Below are 27,889 nucleotides of genomic sequence, written 5' to 3'. Positions count from 1 at the left end.
TCCTGCATGCTCTGTCTTCAGACACCACTCCCCTGGGCCAGGACAGAAGCTGCTATGAGACAGTTCTTGCCAACTTTTTGGGACACCAGAAAGTCCTGTGCATCGTAGTGAGCCATCCTATCCCTTTGTGGCAGGACACTCGTGTCCCTGCACTAACACATCTCCTCCTGATCCCCAGGGAGATCTGGAACACCAAGGAATCTGTGGTTGCCCAGATTGGTTCAGGTGGCTCTTTCCATGAGTTCTGCACCTCTGTCTGCCTTTCCCTCTACGAGGCCCAGCAGCACAGACCAGCACCTCAGTCTGCAGATGCCTCGGACACCAGCCGCTGCAGTGTTTGCCACAAACCTGGCGAGGTAAACAAATCCCTTGTCCTTCCCATGCTTAGGATGAAGCACTTGGTCTTGGTTAAGACCAGGCATTTGCCAGGTTTACCTGTGGTGTGAGGCCTCAGCCCCTGAGCTGGCTTGGGCTCACTCCCAAGCTTTTCCTTGCCCTGAGGCTCACTGCTTCCTGCCACTCTGCTGCCCCAGTTGCTCCTCTGACTTTTGGCAAGGGAAGCCACCCTGAGCCACCAGCTTCCAGTATGGCACTTCCCAGAGTTTTAGTGCCTGCTGTCCCGAGGGCTGTGCTTGTAGTGTGCAGCTGCACTGGCAGGAGGCCCGTGGTGCTGTGGGGAGTGACAGCAGTGATGTCTCTGCAGATCCAGCACGAGGTCAGCAATGGGAACGTGGTACACCGCATCTGCAGTGACGCCTGCTTCACCAAGTTCCGGGCCACCAAGGGCCTGAAAACGAACTGCTGTGACCACTGTGGACTTTATATCTACAACAAGGGCTTGCCCCTGGAGTACCTCTTCCATGAAGGCCAGCAAAAACGCTTTTGCAACTCTGCATGTCTCAACAGTTACAAGAAGGTGTGTGGGGGCAGATGTGGTGGGGGAACCTGGGTGGGGGTTCTCTGTGGGCACACAACAACTTTGCTTGGTGTGGCACAGAGCATTTTATTAAATAGCAGGTGACTAGAATCCCCTTGGTCTTGTATTGCTGACAAAGCAGTTAAAATATTGCTGTGGGGAAACCTTTAAGCAGGCAAACAGAATTGATTTAATCTGCATGGGGCCCACCATGGACACAAGCATGGGTCAGAAAGTCAGTGATTTTCTCTAAAGCTGGGCTGGATATGTTCCTCTGTCACCTGAGCAGTCGTCACTTAACTGTCTTGGAAGGGGTTGCCAAACTCTGTATTCCTGCCAGGCTACCCTTGAAATGAGAAGTTGTAGTGCCAAAGGCAGGGGTTTTTTTCTACCACCACCTGAATCTGCAGACTGTGAACCTGTCCCTGGCATCAGGTGGTCACTGCAGGAGAGCAGTCCTGTTGTGGATACAGGAATGGGGTGGGATGTGGTAGCTGGACCTTGCCAGCTGTGATGGTCTCCTGGAAGCTCTGTTGTACTCTGTGTTTGCAGAAGAACACTCGGGTCTACCCCTGCATGTGGTGCAAGACACTGTGCAAGAACTTTGACATGCTGCCCAACGTGGACCGCAGTGGCAAGATGGGCCTGTTCTGCTCCATTTGCTGCACTACCTCCCACAAAGTCAAGCAGTCAGGCTTAGTTGGTAAGAGAACCTGTGTAGAGGGAATCATCACCTCTCCACTCTTAATTCCTTCCTTGGTATTGTTTGTTGCTTGTGGATGGGACTGAAAAGAAGGTAAAAGCCTGGGGAGGAGTCCAGTGAGACGAGTGGAAATGCAGAGGGAAGAACCCTTGCAGTGTGTGGACATCATAATACAGAGGGTAGTGTATACTGCTGTTCTTGAGAATGCAGGGAGCAGCTGTAGTGCTGGATTGTGCTGGCATTGCCCTTTTCATTGCATGGTGTACTGGGGTGTCCAGGAATGGGACAAGTATTGCAGCCTGTTCTGTCCAAATTCCTATAGAGCCAGGGTCACTTCCTTGAACCACTCTGCTCTCCATCTGTTTAACATTTCTGTCCTAGCAGAATCTGGTACTCTTAAGTTTCGTGGTGCTCTTGTCCCTTGCTTTTTGATAATAGCTTGACAGGCTGAGGATGAGTGAGTAGCTTGCATGCCATCCTCAGTATCCAGTCCCACATCCTGTGCTGCTGCCCTCACCAATTCCTATCTGTTTCATCAGGTCCCCCTAGACCCTGCAGCTTCTGCAGAAAGAGTTTATCTGAACCCTGCTATTACAACAAGACAGACCGGGTTGTCTACCAGTTCTGCAGCCCCAGCTGCTGGACCAAATTCCAGGTACTGAAATATCCTTCATGCTGGGCTGGGCTGTGGAGCTCATGCCTCCTTTCACTCCAAGCAGGGGCTCCACCTTCCTTGAGCTCCTCAGGGAGGGTTCCTAAGAAAGACTTTTCTGGAGTACAGGAGTTGCAGTGACTGTAATTGCTCAAATGCCAGTCCCTGGCCCTTTCTCCCCCATCCTCCATTGGGATAAGGTGGGCTGTAATTCACTCCTGTGTATGTGCCCAGCAGGAGGGCAGTGCAGAGCTGTGCTGCATGAGTGGTTTGAGATAGAGTGGCCTTATGAAAGCACAAGCAAATGCACAAGTAAGGCAGCAAAGCACAAGTGCACACCTGATAACTGGGTGGAAAGGGGCAGAGCTGCCCTCTCAGCCTGGTGTCATCGAGAAACAAAGTCTTCCAGGATGTTTTGTCTAAAAATTTACAACTAGCAGGCCTGGATAGCTCTTGTTTAATAATCCTCAAAGGCTTGACTGGTAATTTTTAATCTTCTGATGTTAAGTTTCAGCGTATGTGAGATGTCTGTGGTATTCATAGGCAACTTCAAGAATATAAGTTTTGTACAGTTGTCAAAGAACGAAGTAACAGCCAGGAAGACATGAGAAACTTAGGCCAGGACATGTCTTGGGCAACTTACAAAATGTAGAGAATCTAGAGGTAATGGTTAGTTACTGACAGCTGCAGCATTTCATTTTGGGATTTGGTTTGTATGGGTTTATTTTTTGGGCGGGGTGGGGGAGGCATTTGGTTGGTTGGGGGTTTTTGGTGGGTTTCTTTTTGTTTCTTTTTATTTAATTGGTTGGTTTGTTGTTTTTTTAATGAATCCTTGATATAATCCTTCACTGAGGTCACAAATAGTGTGAGTAGTGTAGCTGTAGAGTTTTTAGCGTTGTAGACATCGTAAGACTAGAATTGTAGAACAGTTTGGTTGAAAGGGACCTTTAGATATCATCTAGGCCAACCTCCCCTGCAGTGAGCAGGGACATCTTCAACCAGATCAGGTTGCTCAGAGCCCTGTCCAATCTGACCTTGAATATTTCCAGGGTTAGGTGCCAGTGTTTCACCATCCTCATGGTAAAAAAACTTCTTTATAGCTAATCTAAGTATACTCTCTTTTACATTAAAACTTTTACCCCTTGTCCTATTGCAACAGGCTGTGCTAAAATGTGTCCCCATCTTGCTTACAAGCCCCCTTTAAGTACTGAAAGGCCAAAATAAGGTCTCCCCAGAGCCTTCTCTTCTGCAAGCTGAGTAATCCCAACTCTCAGCCTTTCTTGATGGGAGAACTGTTCCAACCCTCTGATCATCTTCATGGCCTCCTCTGAACTTGCTCCAGGAGTTCCATATCTTCCTGTGCTGGTGACCCCAGAGCTGGAGGCAGCTCTGCAGCTGGGGTCTGACCAGAGTGGAGCAGAGGGGCAGGATCCCCTCCCTCCCCTGCTGCCCACAGGACACACTTGGCTCTCTGGGCTGTGAGTGCACACGGCTGGGTCCTGTCCAGCCTCTCCTCCCCCAGCATGCCCAAGTCCTTCTCAGCAGGGCTGCTCTCCATCTGTTCATCCCCCATCCTGGACTGATGCTGGAGGTGGTCCTGCCCTAGGGGCAGCACCTTCTACTTATTGAACCTCATGAGATTCCCACAGGCCACTGCTTGAGCTTGTCCAGGTCCCTCTGGATGTCACTCTGTCCCTCAGGCATTTAAACTGAACAACTGAGTTTGGTATCATCTGCAAACTTGCTGAGGGTGCTCTCAATCCTCTCTGTCCTTGATGAAGACATTAAACAGTCCTGGTCCCAGTACAGGCCCCTGGGGGTCACCACTTGTCACTGATCTCCATCTGGACATTGAACCTTTGGCCACTGCCTTCTGGATGTGACCATCCAACCAAATTCCTCATCCACCAAACAGTCCAGCCATCAAATCATCTTTCCCCAATTTAGAGAGAAGGATGTTGTGGAGGACTGTGCCAAAGGCTTTACAGAAGTCCAGAGAGATGACACCCATAGCTCTTTGCTTCTCCACTGATGTAGTCACTCCATTGAGGAAGACAGCTAGTTTGCTCAGCCAGGACTTGCCTTTGGTGCAACTGTGCTGGCTCTGTTGGCACCTCCTGTCCTCCATGTGCCTCAGCACAGCTTCTGGAAGGAACTGTTCCATGATCTTTGCAGGCACAGAGCACAGTTCAGTTGTTTCTAGTGTCCTCCTTTCTACTCATTTTAGAAATGGTTGCAGTGTTTCCCCTTTTCCCAACTGTCATGGGTTGACATTAGACAAGATGCCAATGCACCCATGAGGGTATATTTTACCTAATGAACTCCTGTGAGATGTGGTCAAGAACAGAGCAGAGCAGGCCTAATACTTGAAACAGACAGACAATTTATTATACTACAGAACAATGGACAATAGACAAGGAAAGAAAAACCCAGCCACCCAAAAGCAGAAGAGAAAACCTCCCAAAAACACTGCTTCTCCTCCCCCCAATTCCATTCCATACATGCTCACTCAGTTGACTCTGGCACATTACCTTCATCTACTTGCTTAATCCCTCAACAACCCTGGGTTCCTAATCCAAACCATCATCCTTTAAAATTCAGACAATCCACATTCAATCCAGGACGAGAGGAGTCTCTCTCGCACCACAGACCATCCCCCCACAGGAAACACAGGTCCACCATCCCGTGTTCCCACGTCACCCATGGCACTGCCTGGAAGGGTCTGCCAGGGTGACACCCTCCTTTCCATGTCCGGCACTCTCACTGCCGTCCATGGACCTGCACTGCAACAGGGCTCTTTTTAAGGATGTTTTGGCCAAGTACCAAAAACCAGCCATCTTCTCATTTTGGGACTCAGGTCCCCCCCATTTACCCCTGGGGCCGGGGGCTCCACGAAGCAGGCCAGAACGTCTCTGGGTTTGAGCCAAATACATCCACCCAAACACAGTCTTATTTATAGTCAGGAGGGTCTAGGGTCCGTCTATGGCTATCATTATGCAAGAAAAGTCCAGCTTCATAAGCCACTCCTCTTCATTCCGGCCATCGAAGGGGCTTCTTTCCATCTCACATTACCCTCTCGGTCCCAGGCTGTCCTCTCTCTTCTAAAACCACCAACTATGAGAATACAGCGTCCAGGGATAACTCTCTTCTGCCTTAGAAAGAGTTAAAAGCTTTATCTCCCACCACCAAGGTCAGGCACAGGCGATCGCAGGCACTGCAGCTCTCACAAGCAGCTCCAGCTCGGCACCTTCTCTCTGTGGGGGGAGGAGAGAGACGGGACCGGGGGGGGGGAAGGGGGGGGAACGGGATGGGACAGGGAGGGGGACGGAAGGCACCTCCAAAGTTCTCCCTCCACCCCTCCATTCTAGATGGAAGCTGGACCAGCTCCACTCCAGCTCCCTCTGTTCCCCACCCCGAGGCCCACCTTGCTAAGCCAGGCCCACCTTGCTCCCCTCCCCCACCCGGCCTATTCAGGCCTGGGCAGGGGAAGAGGAGAAGACGCTCCCTCTCCGAAAGCAGAGCAGGAAAGAGAGAGTCCTGCTGGGAAATCCGGCTTTTAACCCCTCGTGTCCTCAGAGGCGTGTCCACCTCTTAGTGGCCAACAAAGGTGCCAATATTCAGATCTAAAGACTAATTGGTTTGACCACTACTTCCAAAAAACTCACTTCCCTTCAAACCACGACACTCCACCCCTCGCCCTCTGAGGACACATATTTATAAACTAACACCAACATTACATTCATACATTTATGTTATCACCTATTTCATGTTTTGCTCTTGTTCCTCTTTGATCCCATCTCACAGTTTTCATCTTACAAAATCTCGATTTCCCGGTCCAGGGAACCAAAAATGTCATGGGTTGACATTAGACAAGATGCCAATGCACCCATGAGGGTATATTTTACCTAATGAACTCCTGTGAGATGTGGTCAAGAACAGAGCAGAGCAGGCCTAATACTTGAAACAGACAGACAATTTATTATACTACAGAACAATGGACAATAGACAAGGAAAGAAAAACCCAGCCACCCAAAAGCAGAAGAGAAAACCTCCCAAAAACACTGCTTCTCCTCCCCCCAATTCCATTCCATACATGCTCACTCAGTTGACTCTGGCACATTACCTTCATCTACTTGCTTAATCCCTCAACAACCCTGGGTTCCTAATCCAAACCATCATCCTTTAAAATTCAGACAATCCACATTCAATCCAGGACGAGAGGAGTCTCTCTCGCACCACAGACCATCCCCCCACAGGAAACACAGGTCCACCATCCCGTGTTCCCACGTCACCCATGGCACTGCCTGGAAGGGTCTGCCAGGGTGACACCCTCCTTTCCATGTCCGGCACTCTCACTGCCGTCCATGGACCTGCACTGCAACAGGGCTCTTTTTAAGGATGTTTTGGCCAAGTACCAAAAACCAGCCATCTTCTCATTTTGGGACTCAGGTCCCCCCCATTTACCCCTGGGGCCGGGGGCTCCACGAAGCAGGCCAGAACGTCTCTGGGTTTGAGCCAAATACATCCACCCAAACACAGTCTTATTTATAGTCAGGAGGGTCTAGGGTCCGTCTATGGCTATCATTATGCAAGAAAAGTCCAGCTTCATAAGCCACTCCTCTTCATTCCGGCCATCGAAGGGGCTTCTTTCCATCTCACATTACCCTCTCGGTCCCAGGCTGTCCTCTCTCTTCTAAAACCACCAACTATGAGAATACAGCGTCCAGGGATAACTCTCTTCTGCCTTAGAAAGAGTTAAAAGCTTTATCTCCCACCACCAAGGTCAGGCACAGGCGATCGCAGGCACTGCAGCTCTCACAAGCAGCTCCAGCTCGGCACCTTCTCTCTGTGGGGGGAGGAGAGAGACGGGACCGGGGGGGGGGAAGGGGGGGGAACGGGATGGGACAGGGAGGGGGACGGAAGGCACCTCCAAAGTTCTCCCTCCACCCCTCCATTCTAGATGGAAGCTGGACCAGCTCCACTCCAGCTCCCTCTGTTCCCCACCCCGAGGCCCACCTTGCTAAGCCAGGCCCACCTTGCTCCCCTCCCCCACCCGGCCTATTCAGGCCTGGGCAGGGGAAGAGGAGAAGACGCTCCCTCTCCGAAAGCAGAGCAGGAAAGAGAGAGTCCTGCTGGGAAATCCGGCTTTTAACCCCTCGTGTCCTCAGAGGCGTGTCCACCTCTTAGTGGCCAACAAAGGTGCCAATATTCAGATCTAAAGACTAATTGGTTTGACCACTACTTCCAAAAAACTCACTTCCCTTCAAACCACGACACCAACTGGGACATCATTAGTTCACCTAACTTGAAATACTGCCATATAAAATCAGCATTGTAAACATATGAAAAAACGCATGCATCACCTGGATTAGAAACTGTCTTGCTGGCAGATCTCAGAACACACTTATCAAAGAAAAAACAACACTGAAGAGGTTGTTTCAAGATGGCTTCTTGGGGATCAGTGTTAAGCCCAAGAACTTCAAGATCTTTGTCAATGATTTGGCAATAAAGTCAAAGTAAGCATGATGAAATTCAGCAGATGAAGCAGAAACTAGTGAAGTGTGAGCCCATGCTGTGTTCAGGGTAGTCACAGCAAAGCAATTGGATCAACTGACAATGATTCCTCCTAATGTGTGCTTAAACACAGTTTCAGTGGAAGATCCTGCATCAGTCCTACTCAAGTAGTGTGGGGATACAAATCCTGGGAAAGTAAGGATTTTGAAAAGGCCATGGAATTACAGCAGATAAACTATTCAGTATGAGTATCTCAGTTTACAGCCACACAGGGAAGGATTAATTTATTGCAAGTACAAGCAGGCAAACGTAGAGTTAATGTTTAAGGGCCAGGGAGCAAAAGACCTACCTAGAATGATGCCTATATGGGAAGGATGTTCTCCAATGTCCACTTCATTTTCAATGCTGAAGAAAAATTGGAAGTATTCTGAAAAAAACCCGAATACTAAATTTGGGCTTGAAAAGCGCTTGTACTGAAGCACTTGCAGAATCTCTTATCTGAGGTTATCAGAAAGAAAACCAGGAATGACTTTATTAATAAATATATCCTTATGGATAAGACACCAAATGCTAAATGCATTGTGGACAGGACACCAAATGCTGTTTAATCTAGCAGAAAATGGGATAAGAGGCCGCCTGAATTCTTAAATTGTATTATCTTGAAAATAGAAATCAGGCACCTGCGCTTCAAGAACTTTTAAAGAAATCCTCAGAAGAGATAGCAGAGCCCTCATCATTTAAGTTTTCAAATCCAGCTTGAAAGCTTGCTTTCCTGAGAAGAGCTGGACCCAGCACACTGGAAGCAAAGTGAAATAGCTCTCAAGGATCAGCTCTCCAGGAGCTTGAGACATGATGTGATGGATGAGTGAGTGCCCACAGTGGCAGCAGGTCCGAGGGGGCCAGGCAGGCCGTGGAGGAGGTGGCAGTGGTGGCAGTGTGCCTGCTGCCCTCCAGCTGCTCTCCCCCCATGAGCTGTCTCTGTCTCCTGCAGCGCACCAGCCCGGAAGGTGGGATCCACCTCAACTGCCATTACTGTCACAATCTGTTCAGCGGGAAGCCGGAGATCCTGGACTGGCAGGTGAGGACTTCCCCTGGGGAGATGTTGAGGAGGAGGCCAACACTGCTGAGAACCTCTGGGGTACTTCCTCTCCCTGCTCCAAGCAGAGGTCCTCCTGTGCCAGTCCTCTGAATGCCTTAGCTGCAGAGATGTGCCTGGGGACTGTGCTAAGTGCTGCACTCTGATGTTCAGCAGGGTGTCAGAAGGGCAGGAGGAGACCACTCCTGCCAAATCCTGTGCCAGGAGAGCTGGGGACTTAACTCAGTCCTGTAGTCTTTCTCTTGCTTCCCTCAGAAGTGTGGGAACCTCCTGCCAGCCTGGCTGACCTGGCTGTGGTCTCTTTGGCAGGACAAGGTGTATCAGTTCTGCTGCAAGGACTGCTGCGAGGACTTCAAGCGGCTGCGTGGGGTGGTGTCTCAGTGTGAACACTGCAAGCAGGAGAAGCTGCTGCATGAGAAGATCCGTTTCTCCGGAGTGGAGAAGAACTTCTGCAGTGAAGGTACTTGGGGAAGGCATGGGAGAGGCAGAGCCTCCATGCCAGCCCATGCTGGGGGAGGAGAAGAGAGCATGGAGAGGAACAGAGAGAGGGGAGATTGTCTTAGCCAGGCCCTGGGGCAAGAGCCTTGCCATGCAGTGAAGGGAGGACTGTTGTGGGGATGGCTTGCTGTCCAGCCAGGCCCTAGGGCAAGATCTTTACCGTTCATTGTGTCCTTGGGGAGGGCCTTCTCACAGCTTTTCTCTCTCTGGGGGCTGGGGAGACAGCAGGTGGCAGCTCCGCTCCTCCTGTCATCATGCACTTCTACGCTCTTGCGTCTGGGCTGGCCTGACCTGGCCTTGCCCTGCCTGCTGGGTTCCTGCACACAGGAGGTTGGAGTCAGACTCTTCCTAGAAGCATGGAGGTGAGAGATGGCAAGTCCCCATGAGGTCCCATCTTATCCCAGCCCCAGGGGCCAGTGCTGGATTGTTCCCTACAGTGTGTTGCGTGTGCTCTGTTGTCTCCGCAGACCTGGATTCTGGTCATGTTTGGGTCAGGGAGGCCCCCAGTTCATCCTGGGAAGGTTTCACTCCTATTGTTTCTCCGCAGGGTGTGTGCTTCTTTACAAACAGGATTTCACCAAGAACCTGGGCCTGTGCTGCATCACCTGCACCTACTGTTCTCAGACCTGCCAGCGGGCGGTCACCGAGCAGCTGGAGGGCAGCACCTGGGACTTCTGTAGTGAAGACTGCAAAAGCAAATACTTGCTCTGGTACTTCAAGGTCAGTATTGGCACTGGCAGCTTGTGCTAAGTGCTGTGGTGGGCACGGCACCCAGATAAGTGGGCATTGCACTGAGGAAGTTCGCACTGCTGGAGTCTGGCTGGCACTGCTGCGGAGAAGCTGGCACTGCTGGAGTCCTGCCTGGCAATGACGGGACACTGCTACGGGGAAGCTCACGTAGCTGGAGTCCCCAGCTGATCCCGCCAGACAGAGCACTGCACTGAGGAAGCTCACAGTGCTGGATCCGCGGCCAGTGCTGCTGGGAGAAGTTCGCACCGCTGGAGTCCCTGGCTGGCACTGGCAGGGCACTGCTGCGGGGAAGCTCACTGCACCTTGCGATGTGCACCTTTCACTGGAGAGTTGTGTTGCACTCGGAGGGGGTGTGGTTAGTTACTCGTTGTTTCTCTCCTGCTGATGCGGGCTTTAGGCAGCTCGGTGCCATGCCTGCAAGCGTCAGGGGAAGCTGCTGGAAACCATCCACTGGCGGGGGCAAATCAAACACTTCTGCAACCAGCATTGTCTGCTGCGATTTTACAATCAACAGAACCAGCCCAACCTGGACACGCAGAAGGGGCCCGAGAGCCTGCTGAACAGTGAGTAGGAGGGAGGGAGGGGACCTGCATAGCTCAGTCTGAGAGACACAGGGAAGACTCAACAGCAGGGGGTGGAAGCTGCCTGCCCGGGACTGGAGGAGACGCTAGGGAACAATCCTGCACTGGCCCCTGGGGGGGAAAGGACGGAGTGGGACCTAATGGGCTTCTCCATCTCTAACATCTATGGTTCTATGACACACAGGGCCCAGACGGGAGGAGCCGGTGCCAGCGTGCTGCCTGTAGCTCACACTCTTAGCGAGGATACTCAGGGATTTAACATCCTCAAGTTGCCAGCGGAGAGCTCGATTTAAAGGGTTAGGGGACAGCGTGGTTTGGCATGACAATCCACCTGCAGCCCCACACCACCTCCGAGCTGTGACCTTCTCAGATCTCATAAACTAATCTGGATTGGGCCAGGTCAGTGCTTGGATGGGAAACATTCAAGGACAAAGAAGGGTGCTGCAGGAAGTGGTGCTGGTGATGCTGTAGGTGGGCTCTCCTTCAGCCAGAGCTGAACCTAGAACGGTCTTGAGGGAGCACTGAGCCGCTGGAGGCACTGTGTCTTGCCATGTTAGGTTGGAGTCCTACCACTTACCCAAAGTCCACTGCAGCTTTGGGGAGTTGGCAACCCTGTGTCCCAGATAAGCCCATTCTGCATCCATGGAGTTCCAGCTGGAGAGGAGATTTTCGCTGCCTGTTGCCCCATTTCCTATCATTAACTCGAGCCAGTTCCTTACGGAAGATTGCAAAGTGCTTTGGGATCCCTCAGGATGGAAGGTGCTCCTAGTGACAGTGAGAAGACACCGCTTGGCCCTCGGACACCTGCAGTCTCATTCTGCTTGGTCTTTTGTAGGCCACAATCTCCTGGCTGACCTGGGAGATGTAGTTCAAGTGCTTGCAGATTATAGTGGGACTTGCTTCAGTGCATCAAGCTTCAACACATACCTGCATCACAGGTTCAGGGCTTTGCTGGCCTCCCTGGGATTTCATGATGTGTAAAACCCTGGCTAGGGTGTGCCAGGAAGGGGAAACCAAGACAAGAACCTTCACATGAGAGACCTCATCCTCCATCTCCAGACTCTTGAAGTTCCTGCCCTGACTGTAGTATGCTGGGACAGAGGAAGCTCAGGATGTCATTGCTGCTTAGGCAGCAAAGCAGAGCTGCTGTGCCAGAAGCAGCAGGTTCCTCCAGCCAGGGGAAGCCCAACCTGCCTTCCAAGCTCAAGTGGCAGCACACTGGAGTGACCTGGATAAGGACCTGTTGGTTTCTGCTGCCCAAGGGAGGAAGAGGTGTGTGACGTGCCGGTTCCTGTAGCTCACCAAGTGATTCCACAGCCCTAGCCATGCTGTTGCATTTGTCCTCTGCTGTCAAAGCATGTCACTTTTGGGAGATCTGTAACACGGCTTTTGGGACACAGGCACAGTGGGCACGTTCTGCCTGCAGAGGGAAGCATTCACACTGTTGAGCTGTTGTTTCCTTGGAGCCATGGATCACAAGATTGAGAAGTACCTTCACCACCACCACGAATCATGATAGTCTCAGGCCTCATCCACCACATCTCTGGAGGCCCCCCAGAATTCTGCTGCTTTGTATGTGGGGCATCACTCTTCACTGTGCCTCAGCTGCATCTTTGTGCAACCTGTAAGGACTAAAGGGAGCCAAGGAAAAGCCTGTCATCAGTTGTCAGTGCTCAGCTGAGCACGAGTTCCAGACTACTCCAGCAGTTGCTGTGTTTAGTGGATGCTGCTGGTGGCACTGGGCCCTCTGTATGCTCTGGCACACCAGTCCCCTGCCAGATGTGGGATAGCTGTGGACATCCTTGGCCCAGGACTGTGGCATACTGCTGAATTTGCAAATGAAGGATGCTGAAGCCAGGACCCACTTACACAGAGAGCTTTCCAGCCTAACTGTGCTGTGTAAGGGATTTTAGGAGGACCAGCTTCTGTGTGGTCTCCTGTGGAACTGACAGCTGTGTTGCCAGCTTGCAAGGGACTACCTGGGTTCCAGCCTCATCTTGCACAGAACTGCTTATTCTTGCTTACTCTCTTGCAGCCACTGATTCCCTAAAACCATTAATTCCTGTGGTCCAGTGGCTGCTACAGTCTGGTGATCCCGAGAGTTCTTGTAGTTGATCATACAAGCACACATTCCTTTGCTGGGAACAGTTCATGTTGTGTGGGAATGAGGAGCTTCTGCTTCAAAACTGTGCCCAGAGGCTTCCAAGAGGAGCTAGCTCTGCACTGGGCTGTCCAGCTGGAAAGGGCAGACGTCACGGTTGTGGCAGGCAGTGCCTTGACAGCTCCTTGTTGGTGTTGGGATGAGAATAAAGAACAAGGTACAGCTTTCCTGGAAGCCTGGACACATAGCACATGGCAGGAGAAACATGTTTTCTTTAGTCCTAAATCACTGCCCAGTAGGGCAATCATGTTTGCTTTAGATTCTGCTGCAGCAGAAATTTTGCTCATATGCCACAGCTTGTCTTTTCTCGTTCAGGCCTTTGGTGTTTCCTACCTGGACCTGCTGCCCATCCAGTTTGGGTTGTCAGGGTGAGTTCTTGGCCCCTGAGACTGCTGCAGATCCTATGGCTGAATGCTTAGCTGCAGACTAGGGAGCTTCCTCCAAATGGGATTTATCTGTTGACCCCCGTGGTGGTCAGCAAGTGGAGCCTGATGGGCCTCAGATTGTACAAGAATTATCCTGCATTTCCACGGGTCAGAGGAAGTCCTCACAGTGTGAATGTCCCTGTGTTGGACCTTTAGGGATCTGGGTCTTTCCTGAAGGACCTGTCTGTGTATAGGAGTTGTGAATGGACCCGCCACTGCCTTTGGGTGCTGGGACCTGCTGCTGTCCTTGCAAAGGTCTCCTTCATGCATGGCGCCATGGGTAGAAGGCAATTCTTTCTGCCAGTCCCTGGGTAACCAGGGGTCACTGGAGACTTGGATGAAGGTGCTCTGTTAGCTCACCAGCCCTCTGAGATGGGTGCAGGTTTTCTGCAGAGCACACGAGCTGGAATTATCATCCAAGGCAGGGTGATACTGTCAGCACCTGAGACCAGCGTCTGCCACATGCGCCTCTTACCTGCAGGTGATCCTCTCTTTCCTTAGGGGAATGGACTGCATCCCTAGGGCTGCAAAGCTGTCTCTCTGCTTTCTGGGATTTCTCATATTGCTGCTACTAGCTCTGTCACCTTCTTCCTAGGGATCTCGAAGCACTTTGCCAAGATATTTGTTGCAGGGATATGGAGGCACAGGGAGGGGCCATGGCTCGGTACAGCAAGCCAATAGGCAGAGCTGGGATTAGAGCCCTGGATTCCTCTCTCTACAAGGGGCTGGGATTTCTCCTGACCTGCTGTGATGGGGAAGGGGTGGACTGCAAGGGAGCACAAAATGACATGGGAATAACTTGATTTTGAGGTTGTAGTGTCTTCTGAAGTGTTAGGGCTAGAGATTGTGGAAACATTAACTGTTCCAGGAGTGGCCAGGAGCAGTTTCTGGGGAGCCTATCCCTGCTCTCTGGCTGTTTACACCTCCAGTCCCAGCAGTGGGACATGTTGGCCCAGGAGCTCTTGAACTTAAGAGTTGTTGCTTTCTCTTACAGGTCAGACTTCAGAGACAAAACCAGCTGTCCCTTCCTCACAGAAAGCAGAAACTAACATGGTAAGACCCATTAGAGGTAGGAGTTTGCAAGACAAAGGGGCTGTCCCCAAAGAGAGGACAGTTCTGCCATTGCTCAGGGAGATTTCATTCATCTACAACCAATGCATTTTGAGATGTCTGGGTAGTGGGAAACGAAAAGAACTCCTAGGAAGGCAGCATCAACATATCTCCTGCAAGGGGGAAGAATAACTGTTCCCCAGGAATCAGTGATGAACTCCAGGCTATCCTGACACTGTGGCACTGGCTCCTCTTTGCACAGTGCTTTCCTGTGCCTGGGTATAGTTGCTGTCCCACTGTTCCCCTCTACCCCATGGGACAGGAGCCACCACTGCTGGACTGGCACAGCAGAGGCAGCACACAGGCTTGTTGCCTGCCAGGAACTGCTCAGCAGTCCTTCATCATGGCCTGACCATGGGAGTTTACATGTGTTTGGGGCTGCCAGGCTCCAGGAGGTGCTTTGGGAGTCATTCCATCTGTAGTGGGGAAGAGATTGTGCTGCCTGAGGTGGACACCAACCTGCTGCTCTCTGCATTTCCCCAGCTGTCAGCAAAGGCCTCCTCAGCCCAGGCGTCTCCGGCTGTGCCGCCTCCCGCCCCACCCCTGGTCCCAGCCACCCCTCGGAAAAACAAAGCTGCCATGTGTAAACCACTGATGCAGAACCGGGGTGTCTCCTGCAAGTTTGAAATGAAGTCCAAAGGATGTCAGACAGGTAGGAAAACAAGACTTAACTATAAGATTAAAGGGGCATTTTGGAAAGGCAAGTGGCACGTCCTTCCTCCAGACTACCTGTGAATCCAGCACAGAGTGGGTGTTTGGCACCGTGCTCAGGAGTCTGTGCATGTGCAGGGCACACATGGCAGGGCTGGGCCTAGGGAGCCCCTTTCCATCACCAGCAAAAGGAGAGATGTAAAGAGCTCTGTAGCATGATCCTACCTCTTGTGGGACAGCTTCTGTTCCTCAGGAGATCATTAGCTTGTCTGAGGGCTGTTTGCTAAACAGGTTCCATTCTAGTTCCTTTGGGTCTGCAGCATATGCAAGGAAAGTAGACCTCTTAGCAGGGCAGTGTAAGAGCAGCATTTGCACTTCTGGCTAAGGCAAGCCTCTCTTGTTGCTGACGTTTTGCTATTCCAGCTCTGCCCCTGAGTCCTAGAAGCTGGTGGCTGAAAGGGCTGTGGTGCTGGATGGCTGGGGGCATGGCAGCCTGCAGCAGAGCTGGGTGGAGGAGCTTCTGGGATTAAGGTCACTGATGTATTTTTGCTCTTGTCAGAGGCTGACTGGAAGCCCCAGCTGGTTGTGTTGCCAATCCCCGTCCCGATCTTCGTGCCTGTGCCTATGCATATGTACTGCCAGAAAGTACCTGTGCCTTTCTCCATGCCTGTCCCGGTAAGCAACACGCTTCACCTGCTCCTGTTCTCCTGCTGTTGTGATCCTGTCTTGCTGAAATCTCCCTGCTTTTCTGTTCATGCTCTTCTCCTGCCTTGCTTTTGTGTCAGTCTACTGAGTGTCAGTTTTCTGCCTGGTGTGCTGCTGTCCACAGGTGCCTGTGCCAATGTTCCTGCCCACCACACTGGAGAGCACAGAGAAGATTGTGGAGACCATTGAGGAGCTGAAGGTGAAGATCCCCTCCAATCCCCTGGAGGCTGACATCCTGGCCATGGCTGAGATGATTGCAGAGGCTGAGGAGCTGGACAAGGCCTCCTCGGACCTGTGTGGTAGGTTCTGCCATGGCTTGGTCTGGTCCAACAGCTGGGATCAAGGGGTCTCCAGCTCTTGGAGTTGAAGCACCTGCTGGGATTGTGGCTCTCTCAAAGCCTTTGAAAAGGAAGCAGGGAAGAGCAAGTCCTCAACTTCTGCTGAGGAGGTACCAGAAGGGAAGAGCTGCAGCAGGGAGCAGTGTCTGCCACTGTCCCTTTTGGGGGTGCCAGTCTTGTGGCACATGTGCAGCTCTTTTAGTTTATTCAGGTGGGTGTTCAGACTCTTCCCTAAAGCAGCTTCCATGCTACAAAAGATAGCAGCATGCAGCCCTGGTCTTGCAGGGTTTTTTACTTGATGGCTGCATTCCTACAAATCACAGTGATGGGGGTTGTGGCTGGGGAGACCAAAGCCTTCCAATGTCTTGCTGTCCAGGGAAAGCTGGACAGCTCAGGTGTCGTGGGGCTGCTCCGAGCACAGGGACCGTGACTTCATTTTCCAGCTATCACAGGGAAAACAGACAAAAGGCTTTCAAGAGAGTTGTATTTACGATGAACTTCTTCATTTCAGACCTGGTGAGTAACCAGAGTGCAGAGGGTCTCCTGGAGGACTGTGATCTGTTTGGACCAGCACGGGACGATGTGTTGGCTATGGCTGTCAAGATGGCAAATGTCCTCGATGAGCCAGGCCAGGACCTGGAGGCTGACTTCCCTAAGAGTAAGAGCTGGGTGACACAGGTGTGCAGGGCTGCTGAGGGCTCCCACTGCCCTCAGCTCTGGGCACTTACCCTCCCTGTGCCCTCTGACTGGCCAGGAGGGAGAGCCCTGCAGTCACTGCTTGCAGCAGGGGTGGGGAGACCACCACTTCTGGAGTGTGTGCTTGTCCAGATTTACCTGCTGTGAACATGAGACCCAGAGAAGTGGGAATGGGAAGCTGATTTTAACAGCACAAAGAGCAGGGCAGCAGCACTGTGTGCTTATGTATGATGATTCCAGATGATCCAGCAAGATGAGAAACCTGGACAAGGCATGGCAAGCTGAGAAATGGCAGAATTGCTGAGTGTCTGTTAACAGAGGGTGGAAGAAGAGGCAGGGACTTGCAGGAGCACAACAGTGCTGAGGCAGGACGCTAGTAGCAAACAACAGAATTGAAGTGCCTTTCCCAGGCTGTCCATAGTACTAGCCTGGCACCAGGGAATGAGGAATGTTCCTCAGGTTTAAAAAAGAAACAAGCTAAAAACTGTCAAAAAGGAAAATGTGGGGTTCTGATTATTTTGAGAAATTTTAGCATTGTCTGCTAGAGCCATATTTCCTTTCTTGGGCTGTGGCTAAAAGTTCGTGCCAGGCAATTATAGAGGATGTGAAGTTCCCTCTACATTTTGCTGTAAAAATCAGGCCAGCACAGGGGGCAGGATGAAAGGTCTCAGCTGAGCCCTTCTTCCTGTGTTTCCTTTCAGACCCTCTAGACATCAACCCCAGTGTGGATTTCCTCTTTGACTGTGGGCTGGTGGGACCAGATGATGTGTCCACAGAGCAGGATCTGCCTCGAGCTGTCAGGAAGGTGAGTTCTCTGTGGGTACTGCCTGCTTAAAGCCCTTGGGGTCTGGAGTGGGGGCTGCCACCTGGGATGTACGAGGTGAAGTGTGCCAGAGTCTTTGGTGTGCTGGGGAGGTTGTGCCCTCTCCCTTCAGGGCATGGTTGGCTTTTGGGTGACTCCTTGAGTAAAAATACTTGCTTGTCACTTCGGAGGAGCTTTGAATGCTACAAGTCATGTGACAGCTGGTCTCTATCTTGCCTGTGACCCTCGTAACTAATGAGCTTTGTTGGCTTGGCTGCCAGCAGAACAGTGCCTGCTGCCATGGCACACCGTAGGGAGCTGGCAGTCAGCAGGTGTGAGGGGTGGCCAGGACTCCTGCACTTGTCCCAGGTAGGTTCCCAGTCTCACAGAACACCTCTCTGCAGGGGCAGAAGCGCCTGGTGCTCTCTGAAAGCTGCTCCCGGGACTCGGTGAGCAGCCAGCCCAGCTGCACAGTGCTCAACTACTCATACGGTGTGAATGCCTGGAAGTCCTGGGTGCAAGCCAAGTATGCAGGGGGAGAAACCAGCAAGGGAGAGGAGCTGCGCTTTGGCCGTAAGTGCCTTGTCTGGATGCAGTGGAGTGGCAGAAACCTCCCAGAAGCTGGACCTTGGGGTGTTGAGGTGTTCCCGACCTTGTAGGCTGTTGTCTGAGGCTGCTGTGCTTGTCTCTGCAGCCAAGCCCATGAGGATCAAGGAAGACATCTTAGCCTGCTCAGCAGCTGAGCTCAACTACGGCCTGGCCCAGTTTGTCAAGGAGATAACGCGGCCCAATGGGGAGCGCTATGAACCAGACAGCATCTATTACCTCTGCCTTGGCATCCAACAGGTGAGGGAGGCCTGGCTGCCCTCCAGTCCTCTACAGCCAGGCTTGGGGGTCAGATCTGCTGAGGGGAGCTTGTACCCCTCTTTCTGCCTTCTGGGGACCCAGAGAGGCTGGCTAGACTCTGCTCCAGTGCCTCAGCCCAGGACAGCATCCCACCTGCTTTGATCTTTGTTCCCAAGCTCAGAGGGTAGGGTGGCAATTATTCCCCAGCCTTGCACCCTTCTTGCACATCTCTGAGGAGGGCTGGGGGATCTCCCCAAACTCAGGCCCTTCTTCAGCACCAAGTCTTCTTCAGCACCATTTGCCATGGCCCAGGGTTTTCCCTGCAGCTCTCAGAAGTGTCTGCCCAGCAGCTGTGGTGGTGCAAGGAGGGGTGCTCTGCATGTGTGCCCTGGGCTCTCTGGGGAGGGTTTGCACTCCAGGTGCTGCTGTGTTTCTCTTGACTGTGTGTTCTGTCCTTTGTAGTACCTGCTCGAGAACAATCGTATGGTGAATATATTTACAGACCTTTACTACCTGACATTCGTGCAGGAGCTGAACAAGTCCCTGAGCGGCTGGCAACCCACAGTCTTACCAAATAGTACGTGTCTTCAGAGTACCTGCAGTCCCCACATGTATCCAGTTGGTGCTTGTAGCCCTGGATCCTCTGGCCTGATGGTGCTCCCCCAGCTTCAGCCTTGGCACAAGCAGCACAGTACTGCTGTGTGTTGAGGTCATCCTGACCCAAAACAACTGCAGAGCCAGCGTGGTTTACGCTTCAGCAGCTTCTGTTGCCCGCAGTCAGGGTAGCTGGGAGCAGAGCATGTGTGCTTTGTGTCCTGGGACAATTTGAATCTTTAAAACCCTTCACAGTGATGTCTCCACCTTTGGCAAGGAGGATGCCAAGCCAAGAGGCACACTGGTGCATGTGTTTGTGTTTCCAGCACATGGATGAGCCCTGCACACGGTGCTAGGCCTTGGCCAAGGTTGCTGTGCTGCTGCCTTTTGAATGGACTAACTCAGAGCTCTGCAGAGGCTTTTCATGATGCTGTGATCTGGGCTGCCTTCCCTGCTGTGTCTTGTCAGTAGTTAGTTCATAGAGCCAGCCTCACCTCTGCAGATTGGCTATCCCAGGCAGAGCCATTTGACTCCAGACCTGTTATCTAGGCAGGAGCTGGCTAGATCTCTCCTGCCCGCTGTTTTTGCTTGATCTCTCACTGAGTGTGGTGGAGCACTGACTTGGAGTTCACTTTTTAGCCATCTATAGTGATGAGCAGTCAAGATTTATTTGGGTACTCATCTGTGGTTTGGCTGTGATCAGGAGAGGCTTATTGCTGGGCAGAGCTCTAGCTCTGCTGCTGGCTCTGGAGAAATAACCTTGCGAAAAAAGAGATGCTGTGAAGCATCAGACTTCTGCAGTGAGTTTTCCTGGGCAGGGTGAAGGGATTGCCACAAAGGCACTGCTGATGTGACCTGGTTCTCCCTCTGTGTGTTGCAGACACAGTTTTCTCCCGTGTCGAGGAGGAGCACCTCTGGGAGTGCAAACAGCTGGGTGTTTACTCACCCTTTGTGCTTCTCAACACCCTCATGTTCTTCAACACTAAATTCTTCGGGCTGCAGACAGCAGAGGAGCACATGCAGCTCTCCTTCACCAACGTGGTGCGCCAGTCCCGCAAGTGCACCACGGCCCGTGGCGTGACAAAGGTGGTGAGCATCCGCTACTACGCTCCTGCCAAGCAGAAGAAAAGCCGAGGTGGGTCTGGGGGAGCATCCCTGTTCCTCCCCCTGCATGCCCCACCAGGATCCAGCCATGATCCAGCTCTCTCCCTTTCTGCAGATGGCGGCTCTGGAAAACGGAAGCGTGAGGAGGAGGCACCGATGCTGGAGCAACGGGAGAACAGGATGAATCCCCTCCGATGCCCAGTCAAGTTTTATGAGTTCTATCTCTCCAAATGGTGAGTTTTTCTCTGTAGAAGAGGCACGTGCCATTTTGGGGTACTGCTTAGTTTTGATGGAACCCTGTGGAGTGACTGCTGCTCTCCAGATGTTTGTACACAAGCATGCAGTCATGCCCAGGCTCTGTGCTGCTTGACTAGACCAAGTTTGTGAGACTGCTTCTCTCTGGCCTCTTGCACTTCTTGCCCTTCTCCAGACTGGCAGGAATGTGCAGTAGGAGCCCAGTGCTTGGGTGGTGAGGGGTTTTGGCCTCGAACAAGGAGCAGTAGGTTGAGTTTGTGTCCTTATCCTGCTGAATGATGAGAGGCTGTGATGAGCTGTGAACGCCCCTTGCTAAACACGACATCAGAGCGGGCTGTGAGGGGTTTTGGCCTCGAACAAGGAGCAGTAGGTTGAGTTTGTGTCCTTATCCTGCTGAATGATGAGAGGCTGTGACGAGCTGTGAACGCCCCTTGCTAATCACGACATCAGAGCGGGCTGTCTGAGCCGCTGATGGCCCGGGGCTCACCCTCCTCTCTCCCCGCAGCCCCGAGAGCCTGCGGAACCGCAGCGACGTGTTCTACCTGCAGCCCGAGCGGTCGTGCATCGCCGAGTCGCCGCTGTGGTATTCGGTGATCCCCATGGACCGCAGCATGCTGGAGAGCATGCTGAACCGCATCCTGGCCGTCAGGGAGATCTACGAGGAGCACAGCCGCCTCAGCAGCCTGGAGGAGGACGTGGACTAAGGGCAAGGTGCTGCTGGACTGGCTGCACTCCAGCCCTGGACACCTCGTCTTGCTGCTTCCCATTGCAGGGCAGGGGCCGTGCAGCACAGGAGGGGATGGTGCTGCAGCAGTGCTGTCCCTGCATCATTACCAGACTTGGACCTCCCATCCTGCTCGTTACAGGCATCCCCTACATACGTGGCCCCCTCACTCAGCTGTCTCTAGTTTTGGCTGCTGGGTGAGCCATCTTCCCCAGGGCCCGTTCCCATGGCACAGGAGTGGCAGAGTTCCTGGGGCAGCTCCCCTTGCCCAGCCCTGTCCCTCTCCTACCCCCACCCCTCTCTCCCCGTGCCCTAGAGCAGGAATTGCACAAGACACAGTGCACCATTGGACCAGTGGCCCCCGAAGCTTTTACTTCCCTCTTCCTTTAGCATTCTCTCACAGGGCTGGAGGTATCAAGGCAGGAACAGTAGCTCTGCTGCTGGGGCAGGGTTGTCTTTTCAAGCCAGTGGGCATGGGCTACAGGCAACCTGAGAGCTGTTGGGTCAGGGGGAAAACTTTTGTCCTGGAGTAGGAGAAATTTGGGTTTGTTGCAGGGAGTGGATGGAGCTCACACTGGAATTTGTGGGCAGAGATCTGGCCTTGCCACAGAGACACCTCCCTTGTGTGCAGCCAGGATGCCTCCCTCTCTTTGGTCAATGTTTTCTGAGCCTGCTGAAAACTGATGGAGATGGATCTGTGCTAGTGCAGCCCCTCTCCCCACTGTTCCCCGTCGTGGTGTAAGGACTCTCCCCTGTGCAAGGTGCCAGCAGTGGGAACCTCCACTCCAGCCAGGGGCCCAGGCATTTGCTGGCAGAAGCAGGGAGCCCTGCCTGGCCTCCCCCTCCCTCCCACAGCCACAGGCTGCCAGCACCCTGCCCAGGGCAAATCTGGATCCAGCTGTGCCACTCCGTGCTGCCTCCTGCCCCTTCTCGTGTTCTGGTTGGTTTTCTTGAGCTGTACATGGGTCTCCTGTTGAGCCTGTATATATTGTTCTGGGCCCTGGCCTGGGGCCATCTGTTCTCTGTGTCCATGTGGAGAGTGAGCTGCTCACCAGTCTTGTTGTAGTGATGCCAGGGCAGTAGGACTAACCCTGTGTCTCTGGAAACCATTCATTTCAAATAAAGATGTGGAAAACTGGCAGCCCCTGGTTTTTCCCCCTGGGTGAGCATTGTAGGAGAACAGGACCAGTGTCCCTGTGCTGTTGTGCACCTCGCTCCTGTTCATCCCAGCCTGTGCTGCCTGCCCCTTCCTACCTTGCTTTGGGCCCTGCTGTCCTGCCAGCTCTGGCATGTGGTGATAGCCCCTGCCCTAGTGCCCACTGGTGCCAGCATGGCATGCCCTGCCTGTCCCTGCCCTCGGTCCACAGTGCTGCAGCCCCACCCAAGGCAGCAGTGGCCCTGCCCTGGCCCTGCGGTGTGTCTGTAGCATGGAGCAGCCTGTGAGCAGAGCAGGAGCCAAGTGAGGTGCAGTAAGTATTTATTTTCTCCCCCTTCCAAGCTCTACTCTCAGCCCTGCTGCTCCCAGGAGTGCCAGGAGCAGCTGAGCAGTGTCCCCAGGGCTGTGCCCAGCTCTCATGCTGGCTGTGGGCTCCATGCCTTGGGCCTGGCAGAGACTGGAGACAACCACCACTGTGACCACCCATGCATTGCCCATCCCTGCCCATCCCAGCAGGCCACATTTACACCGCCAGGTCTGCTGTTCTCATGTCCCTGTGGGACCCACCAGCCACCCCTAGCCACGCACCTGCCTTCTTCAGTGGGGCCAGGCCATGGGGGGGTCTGCCAGCAGCCAGGGGACTGCCACCCCTGGGCAGAGTGACATAGCTGCTGCCAGGCCCTACAGGCCCACCAGGAGTGGTTGGGATGAGGGACTTGGGGCCTGGCCCCCGGCGGCACTTGGTGAGACCCAGGTGGTAGATCTCCACCAGGTTGAGCAGTAAGGACACGCAGGCCACCCCCAGCATGAAGAGGATGAAGATGGTCTTCTCAGTGGGCCGGGAGATGTAGCAGTTGACGGTGTTGGGGCAGGGCCAGCGGCTGCAGGTGTAGAGGGGCTTCAGCTGGAACCCATACAAGGCGTACTGGCCCACAATGAAGGCCACTTCCAGGAGAGCCTTGAAGACGATGTTGCAGATGTACGTCCTCAGGATGGCCCCCCGCAGGCACACCCGTGCCCTCGTGTTCCCTGCAGGGAGCTGGGGCTGCCTGGGGCGCTGCCGCCTGGCCCCGCTGCCCGCCCGTGCTGCCGCTTGCTGCTGTGCCTTCTCCTCCAGGTGCACCAGGTGCAGGATGTGGCCCAGATACACAAGGCTGGGGGTGGAGACAAAGATGATCTGCAGGACCCAGAAGCGGAGGTGGGAGATGGGGAAGGTGCTGTCATAGCAGGCATTTTGGCAGCCGGGCTGCTGCGTGTCACAGGAGAAGCCGGACAGCTCGTCACCCCAGACCCGCTCCGCGGCTGCCCCCAGCACCAGGATGCGGAAGACGAAGAGGACGGTGAGCCAGACCTTGCCCACCACCGTGGAGTGCTCCTGGGCATTCTCCAGCAGCCGGCCCAGCAGGCTCCAGTCCCCCATGGCACGTGCTGTGGTGCCCTGCAAGACAGCCACCCTCCAGACACAGCCACCCCACAACCCGCCAAAACGCTGCCCCACTCCCTGGTCAGCAAGTGTGCACAGACCCAACCCAAGGCTGTCCCAGGGGACCCGCTAACCTGTCACAAGGAGGGCAGGGGGAGCAAAGGCCTCCAGCAGAGAGCTGGGAGCACCACGGGAACAACCGCGGTGGCGATTCGGCATGGGGACCTCTCACCGTGGACGGTGCGTGGGGCAGAGCCCAATGCTCCTGCGCTGTCTGCTCCTGTCAGGGGGTGATGGGGATGCTGCCAGGCCCCTTCCCAGCTGGTCCCCAGCTCCTCCGTGGAGTGTGGACAGGTCTGCCTGCTCTGTCTGTCCGGTCACCCAACGGCGGGCGTGGGGTTATTGGGGCATGAGGCAGCTGCGTGCCCCATTGGCTTTCATTGTGACTGGCACATGAAACAGCCACTGGGGAAACTTTTTCCCTCTATTTTTGGTCTAGGCACTTTTCTAATTATATTCGGGGCTGCAGGGGCTGGTGCTGGGGGAGCGCAAGCCCTTGGACACTGATCAATGCCACCCAGGGGTCACTGGTTGCTGCTGGCTGCCAGGGCAACACAGCCACAGCCCCAGCTCAGCCCCGGCACTGCAGCCCCCACAGCCCCTCGTGGCACCCGCCAGGGCTGTGGTGCAGGGATGGACACCCCACACTGACACTCCAGCTCCCGGCATATCCCAGCCAGAGCAGAAAGGAGGGAGGCAGCACCTGAGAATGGAGATTTAATGGCCCAAGATGCCCTCCTGGCCAACTAGGAGAGCCAGACTGGCACCCGAGGGATGCCATCCTTGGGACAGGGACAGTAACAGGCCCATGGGGCGACTGTGGAGCCAGGGCCCCTGCAGTGGTGGCCCTAGCAGGCAGAGCAGCGGTCACCCTTCTCCTGCAGCCCAGAGTTGCGGCGCAGCATGTCCTTGAGGGAACCGTCCTGCTCTGTCAGCAGCTGGTTGATCTCGTTCTGCTTGTACTCAGAGGAATGCTTGTGCCCATAGAAGGAGCTCTTCCCCGACGAGGGGTTGGAGTGGTGCTGGCCTCGGCGGGCACAGGCCCGCACCACCAGGTAGACCAGCTCTGCCATGTTGAGGACGATGCAGACGCTGGAGGTGACCAGCATGAAGACAGTGAAGATGGTCTTCTCGGTGGGCCGGGAGATGAAGCAGTCAACAGTGTTGGGGCAGGGGTAAGCCTCGCACTTGACCAGCCGCATCATCTGATAGCCTGGGTAGAGCATGTAGAAGATGTACATGAACACGGCCTCGAAGAGCAGCCTGAAGACCACGCTGCAGACATATGTCCACCACAGCGAACCCGCTATGCGCATCTTGTGCTTCTTGACCTCCTCCATGTGCTTGGGATCCGCGTGCCCTGTCAGCACCAGCAGCTTCTTCTCCTGGTGCTGCTGGTAGGCCACATGCATGGCCACCAGGAGGGCTGGTGTGGTGACGAGGATGAGCTGCAGGGCCCACAGACGGATGTGGGAGATGGGGAAGAAGTGGTCGTAGCAGACGCTGTTGCAGCCGGGCTGCTGGGTGTTGCAGGTGAAGGCAGATTTCTCATCCCCCCAGACGCTCTCGGCTGCCACCACCAACACCATTATCCGGAAGATGAAGATGACGGAGAGCCAGATGCGCCCGATGGCAGTGGAGTGGCGGTTCACCCCGCTCAGCACCGTGTAGAGGCCAGCCCAATTCATCGTTTCTCACGTCTGCAGGAGACAGCGGTGAGAGATGGTGTTAGGAGCAGGAAGGACCCCTGGCTGAGAGCCAGCAGCCCCAGGAGGGACCTGGGAGCAACTGGGTGGCAGCCCTGGTGGGTGGAGAGGAGGATCGACAGACAGGAGGATGGCAGCATGGTTTCTGCTCCTTACACAGCTCAAGGCAGCATTTTGGCCAGAGCAGGCAGGAGACTGGCTCCCCAGCAGTGCCAGATGCTCCAGTCCTGCCACCCCACACTGGAACAGGGATCCCAACCCACAGCTGCCACACAAAATGAGGGTGAAGCTCCCACACCTCCGCAGGGACCCCCAGTACCCAGTGCTGGGCTCTTTGACTAGGAGTGGTCTCAAGGAGCTTCATGGGCTTCACTGCACCACTAGCCTCCCTTTGTCTTCCCCTTATCTGCAGGAGGACGGCCAGGGAGCCCTGACCTGGGGGGCTCCCCCTGTGCAGCCCTGCACGGAGCCACCTTCCCAGAGCCATCCTTGCCCAGGGAACACAGGGCAACCCCACCCCCAAGCACAGACCCCCGCCCCACCAGAGCCACCCGCTGGCACTGAGCAGCCCCAGGAGCTATTTCCCACTCCCGCACGAGTCTGGGAGGCTGGGACCAGCCACCCCCCAGGCTGCAGGAGCTTGGCCACGCGTACCTGCCGGTGAGGAAGGGTCCTCGCAAGCTGCCCCCAGTGGCCCCACTAGGGTCTCATGCCTCCCGCAGGAGAGCTCTGCTCCGCCTGCCCTCGTCTCTCTCTGCCACTGCCCTGCACTGGAAGTCATATGCTGCTTTATAAACTATTTACATACAATGGGGCCTTTATCGGCCCCTGAACAACACACTTTAGCATTCAGATCTAACGCCCTGACTTCCGCCCACCCTGGCCAAACAAAGTGCCTGTGTGCAGCATTCCCGCTGCTCGGCCCTGCACCCACTCCCACCTCCCCACCACGCCCCGCACCGGCCACGGCCACAGACCCCCAGCCGCGGGGCGCTCGGGGCTCTGCCCGGCCGGACCCACGCCACGCACATCGCTGTGCCGGACAGGGCGCCCAGGATGTCCGGAGCTCCCTTTCCCAGGGAGCATGGGCGGCACAGGGCGCTGCAGCAGGGGGCTGGCACTGAGCACTCGGTGGGCCGCCGTGGGGCTGGGTGGCACTGGGTACCGCTGCTGTGAGTCCTGCCATCTCCTCAAGGCTCTGGTGCCAGCAGCAGCAACGCCTGTGAGGGCATGGGAGCTGCCCCGCGCGTGTTGGACACACGGCAGAAGGTCCGGAGGAGCGACGCTGGCTGTGCCCTCCCCGCGGAGCAGCGCTCCTCCCCCGGGATGGACTCACTGACGCTGCCCTACTGCTCGGACGTGCTGGTGGGCACAGCAACCCCTGTGCTCGCACAGCCCCCGCGCCCCTCAGCGCTGGTGTCCCGGCCACACCGTCACACTGTGTGTGACTCATCCCTGCAGGGATGGCGCCACGTCCCCTCTGGGTTTTGTCCCCAGCCTCAGGTGGGGAGCAGCATATCCAGTAAACCAGCTGGGTGCCTGTAGGTTGGCAGGGCAAACAGCGCCATCCCAAACGCCACCTCCTGCCCTTACCCAAGGTGCCAGCACCCGGAGCTGTGCAAGCGGTGGCGGCCAAAGCCCGTCCAGCAAAGCTGGGAGGACGCCGCTTGTGCCCACCCCGCTCCTCTGTCCCCGCTCCCGCCGCGAGGGCCAGCACTGCCGGCTCTCCTCTCCCAGGCCCCGGGCCGAGCCCTGCTGTGGCCCCCACTCTGCCCCCGCTGGCGCTCCCCAGCTGGGGGCCATGCGGCCACCCCCCAGCGGTGCTGTGCCCTCCAGGTTCTCACCTCAACGCCAGGACAATCAATGCTCTTTGGGATTGCAGCAGGCGGCCTCCAACGCAGCTGGACTTTATACTGCCCTGCAGGCACGTTACCCACCCCCTCCCAAAGAGCCTTGCTCCTTCCACGACTGGCCAAGTAAACACCGCAGGTGTGTCCAGCCTAGCTCACACCCACCCACAGCCACCTCGGGGGCTGAGCATCCCCGGGGCCAGCCCCGGGGCTACTGCGGCACCGGGGCAGGGCCAGCCCCCCAGGATGGTCCCCGGGGAGATTTCTGGTCCCCGTGGCCCCACTCCCCTACTGTGAGCATCCTCCCCGCTGCATTCCTTGCAAGCCAGGCACATGCACCGTGGCAGAGCCCTGCTCTCCGCTCAGGAGATGACTCTGGGTACCCCCAGCTGCTGGAGCGCTTTGATTTGCTGCTGCAGGCTGCCGGCGGATCCCTGGGGGAGCCACCAATACCCAGATTTAATGTGTAAAAGTGCAGCCGGGAGAAGGCAAACAGCCTGTCAACGATTAACTCAGCTGGCCCGCTTCAAGGTCCCGCCGCTCAGCACCCCGTACGGGACACGGCGATCCCGC

General features: G+C 54.9%; 3 protein-coding genes across 8 annotated transcripts in view; 1 reads left to right on the top strand and 2 right to left on the bottom strand.

Moving 5' to 3' along the window:
- ZMYM3 (zinc finger MYM-type containing 3) overlaps nt 1-22,259 on the top strand; it is a 35,759-nt gene extending 13,500 nt beyond the window's left edge. For 3 of the 4 annotated variants that reach the window (XM_063416648.1, XM_063416646.1, XM_063416647.1), the window contains exons 6-25: nt 179-356; nt 704-916; nt 1,469-1,619; nt 2,159-2,274; nt 8,777-8,863; nt 9,191-9,341; nt 9,927-10,099; nt 10,527-10,692; nt 14,291-14,349; nt 14,890-15,058; nt 15,617-15,732; nt 15,887-16,061; nt 16,612-16,758; nt 17,498-17,601; nt 18,003-18,171; nt 18,293-18,444; nt 18,907-19,021; nt 19,919-20,173; nt 20,258-20,375; nt 20,903-22,259. In XM_063416648.1, the coding sequence (XP_063272718.1) occupies nt 179-356; nt 704-916; nt 1,469-1,619; nt 2,159-2,274; nt 8,777-8,863; nt 9,191-9,341; nt 9,927-10,099; nt 10,527-10,692; nt 14,291-14,349; nt 14,890-15,058; nt 15,617-15,732; nt 15,887-16,061; nt 16,612-16,758; nt 17,498-17,601; nt 18,003-18,171; nt 18,293-18,444; nt 18,907-19,021; nt 19,919-20,173; nt 20,258-20,375; nt 20,903-21,101 (3,013 nt within the window). In that variant the 3' untranslated portion in view covers nt 21,102-22,259. The remainder of the gene's footprint in view (nt 1-178; nt 357-703; nt 917-1,468; nt 1,620-2,158; nt 2,275-8,776; nt 8,864-9,190; nt 9,342-9,926; nt 10,100-10,526; nt 10,693-14,290; nt 14,350-14,889; nt 15,059-15,616; nt 15,733-15,886; nt 16,062-16,611; nt 16,759-17,497; nt 17,602-18,002; nt 18,172-18,292; nt 18,445-18,906; nt 19,022-19,918; nt 20,174-20,257; nt 20,376-20,902) is intronic. The other variant, XM_063416649.1, reaches the window with a different exon arrangement.
- Nucleotides 22,260-22,581: 322 nt separating this feature from the next.
- On the bottom strand, nt 22,582-24,325 carry LOC134560549 (gap junction alpha-3 protein-like). The gene has a single exon (XM_063416670.1). It carries the CDS (start codon nt 23,695-23,697, stop codon nt 22,801-22,803), a length of 897 nt encoding a protein of 298 aa, XP_063272740.1. The 5' UTR covers nt 23,698-24,325; the 3' UTR covers nt 22,582-22,800.
- Nucleotides 24,326-24,464: 139 nt separating this feature from the next.
- Nucleotides 24,465-27,471, bottom strand: GJB1 (gap junction protein beta 1). Of its 3 annotated transcripts, XM_063416672.1 has the most exons (3): nt 27,311-27,459; nt 26,121-26,236; nt 24,465-25,460 (listed from the first exon to the last, which is right to left on the bottom strand). In XM_063416672.1, the coding sequence occupies exon 3, from the start codon at nt 25,446-25,448 to the stop codon at nt 24,609-24,611; it is 840 nt and encodes a 279-aa protein (XP_063272742.1). In that variant the 5' UTR covers nt 25,449-25,460; nt 26,121-26,236; nt 27,311-27,459; the 3' UTR covers nt 24,465-24,608. The 3 variants fall into 3 exon arrangements, with proteins under 3 accessions (XP_063272742.1, XP_063272741.1, XP_063272743.1); XM_063416671.1 differs by lacking the exon at nt 26,121-26,236 and having other exon boundaries at nt 27,311-27,471; XM_063416673.1 differs by lacking the exons at nt 26,121-26,236; nt 27,311-27,459 and adding an exon at nt 26,496-26,518.
- Nucleotides 27,472-27,889: the final 418 nt, after the last annotated feature.

This window comes from Prinia subflava, chromosome 20 (genome assembly GCF_021018805.1).
Source record: "Prinia subflava isolate CZ2003 ecotype Zambia chromosome 20, Cam_Psub_1.2, whole genome shotgun sequence".
NCBI lineage: Eukaryota > Metazoa > Chordata > Aves > Passeriformes > Cisticolidae > Prinia > Prinia subflava.
The sequence above is the reverse complement of the archived record's forward strand: the minus strand, read 5'-3'. Positions and strand labels throughout refer to the sequence as shown.

What these genes read in the sequence shown, in the direction of transcription:
- LOC134560549 (XM_063416670.1), bottom strand. Translation starts at nt 23,697, where the DNA reads ATGGGGGACTGGAGCCTGCTGGGCCGGCTGCTGGAGAATGCCCAGGAG.
- GJB1 (XM_063416671.1), bottom strand. Translation starts at nt 25,448, where the DNA reads ATGAATTGGGCTGGCCTCTACACGGTGCTGAGCGGGGTGAACCGCCAC.